The sequence below is a fragment of the Rhinoderma darwinii genome, chromosome 9 (genome assembly GCF_050947455.1).
Source record: "Rhinoderma darwinii isolate aRhiDar2 chromosome 9, aRhiDar2.hap1, whole genome shotgun sequence".
Taxonomy (NCBI): Eukaryota; Metazoa; Chordata; class Amphibia; order Anura; family Rhinodermatidae; genus Rhinoderma; species Rhinoderma darwinii.
The window spans coordinates 28,320,339-28,333,161 of record NC_134695.1 but is presented as its reverse complement, the minus strand read 5'-3'; the positions used below and the strand labels follow the sequence as shown (position 1 = coordinate 28,333,161).

The 12,823-nt window shown below is 44.1% G+C and overlaps 2 protein-coding genes across 3 annotated transcripts in view; one reads left to right on the top strand and one right to left on the bottom strand.

Annotated features, from left to right (window-relative positions):
• Positions 1-6,633, top strand: part of LOC142660681 (RNA-binding protein 4B-like) — a 33,050-nt gene extending 26,417 nt beyond the window's left edge. Inside the window, exon 3 of the mRNA XM_075837428.1 lies at positions 6,452-6,633. Coding sequence (XP_075693543.1) covers positions 6,452-6,618 — 167 coding nt within the window. The 3' untranslated portion in view covers positions 6,619-6,633. The remainder of the gene's footprint in view (positions 1-6,451) is intronic.
• Positions 1-12,823, bottom strand: part of LOC142660680 (RNA-binding protein 14-like) — a 50,143-nt gene that overhangs the window by 21,946 nt on the left and 15,374 nt on the right. The window lies entirely within an intron of this gene.

The window sequence follows — 12,823 nt, the reverse complement described above, 5'->3', positions numbered from 1 at the left end:
AACTGAAGTGTCATCCCGGGAGGTCGGACTGCAGGAAGGAGACAGGAGTAATCGGTAAGTTAGAACTTCGTTTTTTTTTACAGGTTCATGTATTTTGGGATCGCAAGTCACTGTCCATGGTGCTGAAACAGTTTAACTCTTTCAGCACCATGCACAGTGAATGTCTCCCGACGTCGCGGACCGGAAATTTTTTTGCCGGGTTCGGCCAAAACGAGTTTGGCCGAACCCGGTGAAGTTAGCTACGGTTGTCGGGGTTCACTCCGTTTGGATGCTTGGAAACAGAAAAGCACGTGGTGCTTTTCTGTTTCCATTCATCCTTTTGACAGCTCGTGCGCTGTTCGCACTGAAGTGCTTCCGTGCGACCTGCCTGGTTTTCACGCACCCATTGACTTCAATGGGTGCGTGATGCGTGAAATACGCAGAGTTATTGAACCTGTCGCGTATTTTGCGCAGCGAACAAACGCTGCGCAAAATACACGGACTGTGTGTACTGCCCCATAGACTTCTATAGGGCATTGCGTGCCGCGCGAAAACCACGCGCCCTACACGCTGCCAAATCACGCTCGTGTGAATCCCCCCTTACGCTGCGGAAAAATCACGCAACTGTCTGCACTGCCCCATAGACTAATATAGGTCCGTGCGACGTGCGTGAAAATCACGCACGTTACTCGGACGTATATCCCGTTCGTCTGAATAAGCCCTAATAGTGCGTTTTTTTAAACTAGTCAAATAATTCGCAAGCGGAAACGCAAGATAAATTGATGAATCATATTTTTTAAATACGCACCACAGGTAAATTTTTGTGCAGAAAATTCGACATGTAGATGAGATTTCTTGATCTCTTTAAGGCCTTATTTACACAAGCGTATTTAACGTCCGTGAAAATCACGCGCGTGCACGGACCTATGTAAGTTAATGGGGCCATTCCGACATTCCGTGATTTTCACGCAGCGTATGTCCGCTGCGTAAAACTCACGACATGTCCTATGCTTGAGCGTTTTTTGCGCATCACGCACTCATTGAAGTCAATGGGTGCGTGAAAATTACGCACATCACACGGAAGTACTTCCGTGTGTCGAACGTGATTTGCGCTACAGTTGTTAAATAAATGAAGGGGGGAAAAAAAGCACCACATTCATTGCAGTTTCTAAGCATGGAAACCGCGTGTCATAAGGATGGCATATGCGTGTAAATCACGCAGCCACGCACCAAACACTGATGCCACACGGAACTGCAAAACGCTGTTTTTTGCACGCGAAAAACGCACACGTTCGTGTGAATTTCGCCTTACTTTGCTGGTACTGTATTACAATGCAGATTTGCCGCACAAAAATACCAGCGACAAATTTGCATGTAATAAGTATCGTGTGCATTTGGCCTAACAGAGTTTTTTTTTTAACTCAACCTAAGGGCCCATGCACACGAACGTGCTTTTGCGGGCGCAATTCCCCCGAAAATCCATTCCTATGGAGCCTTCCACACAACCGTGGTTTCCATGGTCCGTGCATGGCCCAGGAGCCTGGACCGCAAAAAGGCTCATAGAAAATAAAGGACGGCCATGTGCACGGCCCGCGATTTGCTGGCAGCTTGCGGGTGACACTCCGCTGCCGGCCGACCCGAAAATGGGTTCTCCCGGGTATTGCAATAACCTCACAATGTGGCTGTTAACAGCTGCCTGGGCACACAGCAGGACTCAGAAGGAAAAGATGAGGGGAATAAGCTGTGCGGAGTGCATCAGAGTAAGTAAAACTGGGGTAGATTAAAAATCAAGGAACCATCACTGCCCACTATCATGTAGCGGCCCATCGATGGTTGTTTAACCCCTAAAAAGCCACGATCGCTATTGAACGCGGCTTTTAAGGAGTTAATCAGCGGGGACAGCGATCGGTCCCAGCTATAGGAGCTGCGACAACTGCTGTCACTGCTCCTATATGTGTCGGGATGACGGCCGAAATGGATGTTCCTCCCGTTATATACTATTAGGTCATGGAGCGCGAACGCTATGGTTACCATGACTTAATAGTACGTCCAGGAGCGGGAAGGGGTTAATGGCCCGGATGGTATTATCTCTGGTCTCTCTTGCTGGGCGAAAACCTGTCTGGTCCCTATGTATTATGATGGATAGGAATGGTGTGCTTCGTGTGGCTAATATCTTTGAAAAAAGTTTTAGATCTAAATTAAGAAGGGAGATGGGACGGTAACTACTGCATAGGGAAGGGTCCTTATATTCCTTGGGGATCACTGTTATGTGGGCTCTCAGTATATCCGCAGGCTTTGATCTGCCTTCGGGGATGGAAGTAAAAGCAGCCAAAAATGGACTAGTGAGAAGGGAAGCAAGTTTCTTATAATAGGGTAGTGATAGGCCATCAGGGCCTGGAACCTTACCCGAGGGGGATGTTTTGAGGGCCTCAATAAACTCCTCTTTTGAAATCGGGGAGTCCAACGCTGTTACAGCATCCCGTGGGTGATATGACTCAATCCTGAGGCCTGGATGTAAGACCTGACGGTGTCGAGTCTGGAATTGGGAAGGGGAACACCCGCATTACCACGCAGGCTGTACCTCTCTAAATAATAGGATCGAAAAGTGTCTGCAATTTCTCCAGTGTACCCTCGTGTCATTAGGGGTGTTAATGAATGGGACGTATGTGCGCACTCTCTGCGTGCGCAGGGCCCGCGCTAAAGTTTGTCTCGGCTTGTTGCCAAATTCATAGTAGTGTCTGTGGCATTTAGTGAGGGAGGTTTTGGCTGCGGAAAGTGTCAGAGTATGCAATTTGTCTCGTAACCTTGTCAGTTCAACAACAGTTAGGTTAGTCATGATAAAGCAAGGATTATGACCCTGAGGACAGTGGGTGGGAAAAAGGGAGGAGATAGCAGATCAAAGGATAAGTAAGAAGTCAGAAAGTACAGGAAAAATAGGAGGAGTAAGAGAGGAAGAGCCCAAAGGCTCCAAGGGATTACTGCGATTTGTTCGACCCTAAAAATGGGAGGAGCAAAAACACAGGTCTTGAAATGAGGTCGTAGAAAGGCACAACAACATAAGCAGTCCGGAGCTTTCGGACTGCAAAGTGCATAGGACATATTAGACAACACATTGTTATCAACCAATAAACAGTTTCCCCAGTAACATCCAAGGGGAGGAAAAATTATACTCTAGACATTATACAAAAAGGGACGACCAGTATGAACTCCGAGTAAACACTAAGGGTATGTTCACACGGCCAAATTTCAGACGTATACGAGGCGTATAATGCCTCGTTTTACGTCTGAAAATAGGTCTGCAATACGTCGGCAAACATCTGCCCATTCATTTGAATGGGTTTGCCGACGTACTGTGCAGACGACCTGTAATTTACGCGTCGTCGTTTGACAGCTGTCAAACGACGACGCGTAAATATACTGCCTCGGCAAAGAAGTGCAGGGCACTTCTTTGCCACGTAATTTGAGCCGTTCTTCATTGAAATCAATGAAGCACGGCTCAAGGTTTACGAGCGTCTCAGACGCCTCGTAAATTACGAGGAGGAGCTTTTACGTGTGAAACGAGGCAGCTGTTAACAGTCTGTCTTTTCACACGTAACTGCCTCTCAGCGTGTGAACATACCCTGAGGGTATGTTCACACGCAGTCAAAAACGTCTCAAAATACGGAGCTGTTTTCAAGAGAAAACAGCTCTTGATTTTCAGACTTTTTTTGTGGCACTCGCAATTTTCGCAGCTTTTTTTTACGGTCGTTTTTGGAGCTTTTTTCAATAGAGTCTATGGAAAACGGCTCCAAAAACGTCCCAAGAAGTGTCCTGCACTTCTTTTTCGCTGCGAAAATAGGCTGTGTGAACATACCCTAAAGGTCCAACATATTACTCAACAGTCTGCCCCCCTAGAGAGATGCCCTGGGCCCGGTTAAAGGAGAGAAACCAGTGCAATCTGCGAAAGCTATATAATGTATGATCAACTGCACCGTGAACGTGGCCTCCATCTTCTGCAAGTTCAGAAAATCACGTCTCTTCTCAGAACAAAATGTCGGAGGAGGAAGACAGCCTAAAGGGGCTAGTCAGAGGGCATTATAGGAAACTGACATCGAAGCGAGCAGTAGAGGTCACACTTAGACCAGGAGAATTGATCCAGGTGGGTGGCAGATAAGACTCAAATTTGTCCCTTCAGTCACTGTTCCCAACACGGGGACTGCGAACTAAGCGCACGGAACTTCCTCCGCGAGGCTCTGGTCTGGGGGACGTATCCCCACTTCCCTCCTGGGTGGCAATGAAGGGGGAGGTAAGGTCCAGTACGGGACCGAGACCACATCTGGTTCCAGAAAACGAAAGGCGTCAGCAAGATCCAAGGGGGCTTTAACGGCAAATGTGCTACCTGCCTTCCGTAGGATTATATGGAAAGGATAACCCCAGCGGTATGATGCTCCTGCCCGCTTGGTGGCTTTCAACAGAGGTTTAACAACACGACTCATATATAGCGTTAGCCTAGACACATCAGGTAAGATAAGGTCGTCGGCGCCATTATGTGGTACGGAGAGTCACTTCCAGGCATTGCGCAGAATTTCCTCTTTTTACTTGTAGAAGTGAACTCTATAGATCACATCTCTAGGGTGCTCCGGATCCCTGATTCTAGAACCCGTTGAGCGATGGACCCTATCCAGTTCAAGTGGAGCCTCAGGCGTGCGGTTCAGCATTTTATTAAAGATGGTGGACACTACGTTGTGTAAATCCTCTGAAGACACTGATTCGGGGACACCTTGTAACTTAAGATTGTTACGCCGTCCTCTATTGTCGATATCATCCAGGTGGAAGGCGAAGTCTTTCATACGTACGGCCTGCATACTCACAGTTGTAGCAAGCGCTGTAAGTTCTGTAACGAGTGACAAAGTATGCTTCTCTAGACGAGTGACTCGATCATTGAGTGAGCGGACAGTCAGGGAGAACTCCTGCAGGGCATTGGCCTGTTTCTCCTCCAGGCGTGTCTTGTGCGCGTCCATGTCGGCCAGCGTGGGGAGCTCTCACCATCTTCCATAGCTTGGTGAGAGTGCGATCCACCGGCGTATTCGTGGCTGACGGCATAGGAAAGGATGCACTGGGGGAAGGCGACACAGTGTGAAATACCGCCGGAAATGTCCTGCGACAGCTCGGCCAGCGCGCACGTGGCCGGATCAGTGGAAGACACCATTACAGGCTTAGGCGGCCGACCGTCTCTCTCTCCCTGTGGAAGTGTCGGTGGTTGCAGGAACCGGGCCAAAGATGGATCACGAGAGACTCTGAAGGTTCCGGGTTTGGATTTGCCCCTTGGCATGTCGCAACGGGCTAGTAAGAGGGGATGTGCTGTCTTGATCAGTGGGATATGTCTGGAGCTCTGGGAAGTTGCTGCCTCACGCCGCCATGCCTAAGCCACACCCCCGTTTTAATTTATTTAATACATTTATTTACATTAAAAAAAATTTTTTATTATCAACACTTTATTTTTATGGGGGCTGCCATTTTTTATCGCTTCTGTGTATGTGTCTCTTCACGATGCCTACACAGATGCTACACGGCAGCTACAGGGTATAGGAGATAGGGTCGGCTAAGAGAGGATTTAGAATTTTGCCTGCAGATTCAGATGCAATAAAATAAAAAGGCAGCCCCCATTATAACAAGGGTTCCATATCCATTTATTTGGTGGTGCTCATCAGTCAAGGAAGCAGTAATTACATTAACAAGAATGGAAGATGAAAAGCGGCACTCACCCACGATGGTAAAAACTTATTTTAATGTGGCAAAGCAAGGGAGGACAAAGCAGAGAGCTAACAACGTTACAGTCTGTTTCGCGCTATGTAGCGCTTCTACGGACTTATCAGACCGTAGAAGCACTACGTACGAAGCGACATGCCTTTGTCTTCCCTTGCTTTGCCACATTAAAAGTTTTTACCATCGTGGGTGAGTGCCGCTTTTAATTTTTTGTGACGTGCAGTTTACGGCGACCGGCCTAGAAGCTGGTTTGTAGGGGGAAAACCGGCGCCATCTTGTTGAAGCCTGGAAGCATAGTAGGTAGTGTGCGTGTGGGTGTGTCTGTGGGTGGGTGCTTGCAGGGTCTCTGGGGGGGGGGGGTTTGTTGGTATGCTTGTGTGTGTGTGGGAGGTGCGTGCAGGGTGCTCGTGGGGGGCATGTTGTGGTGGTTTGCAGGAGTGTGTTTGAGGGGGGGGGTGCGTGCTGGGTGGTGCATGTGGGGGGGGGGGGAGATTGCAGAGTGTCAGCATGTGTGGGAGAGGTTTGTGGGTGGAAGCGCCATGATGCGCCAGAATTACTAATAACTTAATATTTCTGGCGCATCTATAGGTCCCGTGCACCACAATAGAAACTACAGTTCATTGACCTCTAGTACTTATTGTGGTGCAGGGGAGAAGACAGAAGTCTGCTGTAGGTGAGTATAAGTATTTATATTTTTCATATTGCTAACTTTATTTTTTTTTTGCAGGTTCTGCTGGACCTATTGGACTACGTCGTAGATTCGGTGGACTACTGCGATCATCTATGTTTGGTTTTTTAAATAAAATGGTTAACAAGGGTAGTGTGGGGGGAGTTTTTATTTCAATAAAAATATTTATATTTATGTGTTTTTTTAATATTTTATTAGCACCTTGATAATGGCAGTTGTCTGTTTGACGACATCCATTACTAAGGCAGGGCTTAGTGTTAGCCAGTAAAAATACTAGCACTAACCCCCCCCCCCCCCCATTATTACTCCGGCACCCATTGCCACCAGGGGTACAGGGAAGATCCAGTACCCGACCATCTGTAGTGATGGTTGGGCACTGGGGCGGCCACAGTCTGGTATTGAGGCTGGGAAGGGCCAAAGACCATGGCCATTCCCATCCTGGTATTGCTAGCCTGCTGCTGCTATGTTGTATCTGGCTGGTTATGAAAAATGGGGAGTGCCCACGTTGTTTTTTTTAATTAAAAAAAATAAATGACGTGGGGTCCCCCCAATTTTTCATAACCAATCAGCTACAACATAGCAGCAGCCTAAACATTACCAGGGTGGGAAGGCCCCAGTACCCGGCCATCACTCCAGATGGTCGGGTACAGGATTGTACCAGGCTCTTCCCGATACCCCTGGTGGTGGTGGTGGGTACCAGGGTAATAATGAAGGGTTAGTGCTAGCCTTTTTACTGGCTTTACTTGGTTCTCTTTATGTACTTTTAGGACTTGTGTGTAAATCTAATGGAGTTTTAGGTCAAATTTATGCAGACATATAGAAAATTCTTAAGGGTTTACAAACTTTCGTGCACCACTGTAGATAGTTTTGAGGGTAGGGGTTAAGCCACTAAACTTTCCACATTTCTACTGTGGGGTTCTATTTTTGGACTTTGGGTTGCAGGCAATGGATGTTTTGCAGGTTTGTCTGCATTATTAAATTGATCAGCTTTAAAAGCAAACAAAAAAGAAATTAACCCCTTCAGGACGCAGCCTATTTTGGCCTTGTGGCCCAGCCAATTTTTTCCAAATCTGACCTGTGTCATTTCATGTGGTAATAACTCTGGAATGCTTATACCTATCCAAGCGATTCTGAGATTGTTTTCTCCTGACATATTGTACTTTATTTTAGTGAAAAAATGGTCGACAAATTTAAGATTTATTTGTGAAAAAGACCAAAATTCAGAGAAAATTTTCAAAAAATAGTATTTTTCGAAATTGAAATGTATCTGCTTGTAAAACAGATAGTAATAACACACAAAATAGTTACTACTTAACATTTCTCATAGGTCTACTTTAGATTGGCATCGTTTTTTTGAACATCCTTTTATTTTTCTAGGATGTTACGTTTAGAACTTTAGCAGCAATTTCTCACATTTTCAAGAAAATTCAAGACGATATTTTTTCAGGGACTAGTTCAGTTCTGACTTTGAGAGCCTTATATTTTAGAAAGTCCCCATAAATTACCCCATTTTAAAAACTCCACCCCTCAAAGTATTGAAAACCTCATTCTTAAAGTCTCCTAACCCTTTAGGCGCTTTGTCACAGAAATTAAAGCAAAGTAGAGGTGAAATTTTCGAATTTCATTTTTTTTGCCGAAATTCATTTGTAATAAAAAAAATCTGTAACACAGAATGTTTTAACCAGAGAAACGCAACTCAATATTTATTGCCCACATTCTGCATATTTTAGAAATATCCCACATGTGGCCCTAGTGTGCCAATGGACTGAAACACAGACCCCAGGAGAGAAGGACACCTAGTGTATTTCGGGCCTCCTTTTTTTCAGAATATGTTTTAGGCACCATGTCAGGTTTGAAGAGGTCTTATGATGCCAAAACAGTGAAAACCTTCCCCAAAATGGACCCCATTTTGGAAACTACACCCCACAAGGAATTTATCTAAGGGTATTTTTTTTTTTTGCTAAAATTAATTTGAATCAGTCTGTGAAAATGAAAATCTACTTTTGTTTCCGAGAAAACAGATTTTTTTAAAATTTTTACAAGGAATAAGGAAGAAAAAGCCCCATAACATTTGTAAAGCAATTTCTCCCGATTACGGCAATACCCCATATATGGTATTAAACTGATGTTTAGACCCACGGCAGGGCTCAGAAGGGAAGGAGCACCATTTGGATTTTGGAGTGCAGATTTTGCTGGAATGGTTTTCGGTGCCATGTCGCGTTTGCAATGCCCTGGAAGGACCAAAACAGCGGAAATCCCCCATAAGTGACTTCATTTTGGAAACTACACCCCTCAAGGAATTTTTCTAGGGGTATAGTGAGCATTTTGACCCCACAGGTTTTTTGTAGAATTTAGTGGAGTTAGGCTGTGAAAATGAATATCAACATTTTTGTCCACTAAAATGTTGAATTTTCTCATTTTCACAAGGAACAAAGGAGAAAAAGCCACCCAACATTTGTACAGCAATTGCTCTCGAGTACAGCAATACCCAACATGTGGTAATAAATGTATTTAATTAGAAATTAATTAACCCTTTCAGGACTGATCCTTTTTTTGCTTTTTCATTTGTCACTCCCCGCCATCCAAGAGTCATAACTTTTTTATTTTTCCATCAATAGAGTGGTGTGAGGGCTTATATTTTTGCGGGAGGAGTTATAGTTTTTATGGACACCATTTAAAGTGCCATATAATGTACTGGGAAACTAAAATTAAAATTTTTTGTGGGCTGAAATAAAAAAAAAAAACCTGTGAATCCCCCATTGTTTTTTGGGTTTTGTTTTTACGGCTATCGCCGTGCAGTAAAAACTACAACTTAACTTTAATCTGCGTCTCAATACGATTACGGTGATACCAAATTCATATGGCTTTTTTTATATTTTACTACTTTTCTAAAGAAAAAACTATTTGTTAAAATATCATATTCTGAGAGCCATAACTTTTTTATTTTTTGGTCGATTGAGCGGTGTGAGGGCTTATTTTTGGTGGAACGAGCCGTCGTTTTTATTGGTACATACAACTTTTTATTGCATTTTCTTTAGAGCCAAGGTGACAAAAAAACAGCAATTTTGGCTTTATATATTATTTCTTATGGGCGTTCACTGTGAGCTATAAATGACAGTTTTACTTTATTCTGCGGGTTGGTACGATTACGGTGATACCATATGTATATCGTTTTTTTATGTTTTGCAGCGTTTGCACAATAAAATCACTTTTTTATAAAATAATAAATTTTTTGTGTTACCATATTCTGAGAGCCGTAACTTGTTTATTTTTCAGTTAAAAAAACCTATGTAGGGGCTTGTTTTTTGCGGGATGGGTTGTAGTTTTTATTGGTACTGTTTTGGGGTAAACGTGATTTTTTTTTTGCGGTGTTCACCGTTGAAGAAAGATAACTTTAGTTTGAGTTTATGAACGCGGTGATACCAAATATGTGTACTTTTTTAAAATGTTTTAATTTTTTCCCTATAATAATACACTTATTTGTTTTTATTTAATGTAGGAGCAATAAAATATATTTTATGCAAAATAATGACTTTTTAAAAAAAATCTTTTTTGTTTAATCCCATTAAGGACACGGCCATTTTGAGTTTTTTAGTTTTCGTTTTTTTTCCTCCCCACCTTCCAAAAGCCTTAACTTTTTTATTTTGTGGACATAGCCAGACGAGGGCTTGCTTTTTTACAGGACAAGTTGTAGTTTCTCATGGCACCATCTATTGTACCACATAATGTACTGGGAGGCTAGGAAAAAATTATCGCATCACAGGGGGGGGGGGGGGCTCTGTGATGGCGTGTTTCAGGGGGTGCCCCCTGATTCTAACAATATAAATGCAGCGGTCAATCGCAGCATTTAAGGTGTTAAACGGGCATTGCAGTGAGGTGTCAGCTGTGCCTCCCCTTAACGGCTGTCACATTCTAGTACGTGAGATGTCATTAAAGGGAATGTGTTACCAGCAAAACATGTTTTTTTTTTTTTTAGTTAAACAGTTAGTGTATAGGTGATTAAACATTGTTCTAATTTTTTTTTTTTTTTCCCGAGTCAGGAAATATTATAAATTGGATTCAATTTATAATATTTCCCAGCACTGGTCACTAGATGGAGCCATTCCCAAAATTGCAGCATTGCATGTGGTAAAGCAACCACATTGCTTTATGCTGCAAAATTGGGTAAAAATCCCTCGCTCTAGTGAGCTCTCAGAATCACCCCCTCCTTTATCCTGGCTAGTGCCGGGAGAAACGAGGGGTTTGAACGGTCTAACCTCCTACACTGTGTGTCGCCATTTTTTGAGCTAACACACAGTGTAGTAGGTTTACATACAGTAGTAAACACACACTGAAACACGAACATACATAGAAATAATTTACCTGCTCCAGTCGCCGCCGCTCCCTCCGGTCCATCCGCTCCGTCTGCTGCCGCTGCTCCATGTGCACAAGTCCGGAAGCCGCGACCGGAAGTAGTAATCTTACTGTCCGGCCGCGACTTCCGGTCCACAGGAAAATGGCGCCGGACGGCGCGCATTTCAAATTGAACTGTGTGGGAGCGGCGCATGCGCCGTTCCCACACAGCGGCGTACACGATAGTGGATGGAACGGGCCCCGTTCGCAGTCCCTATGGGACTGGAGCTGCCGTATTCCATGTCTGTATGTGTCGTTAATCGACACATACAGAAATGGAAAAAAAAATGGCAGCCCCCATAGGGAAGAAAAAGTGTAAAGATAAAAAAAAGTAACACACAAACACACAAATTGATCCAAACGTTTTTAATAAAGCACTAACATCTTTCACATATTAAAAAAAAAATTTTGGTGACACTGTTCCTTTAAGGGATAACTTTATTTACAACTCTATTTTTTACTTATAATGTATTAGTATACGCTTGTATGCGAATACATTATACTTTGTCACTGACACAGGCTGCTGTTAGGGCAGCACATGTGCCCTAACAGCAGACTTACTGAACAGACAGCCTGGGGTCCCTTCTATGTCCCCAGGGCTGACTGCAGAGGGATCCACCGGTCTTTGATCACATCACCGGGTTTCCGGTGACACGATCAAAGAGGAGAGTTCCCTGTGACCTTGCTGCAGTCATGGACCGCGGCCATCAAAGGATTAAACAGATGGGGTCCAAATGTTTTTCGACCCCAGCTATATTTAGCAGGCTGCTCTAAGATCAGGAGCAGTTACAGCTCCTGCTTAGAAGATCAGCCAAAAGATGTCGCTGTAGACAAAGCACCTGCACCGCCTGCTGTCTGACACTGCAGCTCAATCCCATTAATTTAAATCGGGACAAGTTGCATTACCAGGTACATCCACTCATACAGATGAGACGCTGTGTTTGCGTAAATAATGCAGGGGATGCATTGGTCTCGGAGGTCAACCATCCATTTATCAAACATTGATGGCCTATTCTAAGCGCACCAAATAACCCTTCAATCGTGTTATGTTCATTTGGATAAAAGACAAAAGGAATATAAAGTACGTTGGAAAAATAATTATTATGACCTATGTTGATAGACATGTCTTTTTTCTATGTAACTGTAAAGGGAAGTGTTTTATATATTTATATCTATGTACATGTAGTGTAGATATATATATATATATATATATATATACATTTGTCCCTCCAGAAAGGTGTCATCTAATCAGACACCCTGGGGGATGTAAATCAAACAATGAACTGATCAGGAAGTTCCAACTGCCCTTCCATCCCCCTACTAGATAATGGAATTCCATGAGGCCCAGGCCCCCTCCCTTTCACGTGCATGAGCCTGTGAGGTCACACAGATGTGCACGGAGGGGGGGGGGGTGGTTAAAAGGACAAACAGTCCCAAAGTTCTCTCTCTCTCTTGTTCCTGCTACCTGGCTCCACTAAGGGTCGCCTCCTCCCTCCTGGCCTGCTCTTGCCTCATGGCCCTTCCTGAGGGACCACACCAACTTGTACCACATGGACTGCTAAGTATCCACGTGTAGCTGCAGCTACACGTTATGCTCTCCCCCCTCCTTACTTCAACCCTTTACCTGCATACCTGTTTAACCCTTTCCCACCATTTACCTGCTACACAGCAACCCCTTGTTAACCCATTGCTGCTGTCTACCCGTTGCAGTCTGAAATCCCTTTCTCCTCCGTAGTTCCTAAGTTTACCCTTTATCCTCCTGCTGTCGCTGTTAACCCATTGCTGAACCCCAGTATAGGGAAAGGTATATTAGGAGGGAGTTGGACAGAAATAGTGAGCGTGTATTGTATCGTAACGGAACTGCATTCATATGTATGTTTAGATAAGTGGGTGGCGGTATAATTAGGATTGTGATATCATGTTTATACTGTACTACGTATAGTGCGAGTATACTCAGTATATATTAACGTGTTATATGTATTGGGGTATACTGATACTATACGGTGTTCTATGTTTGGT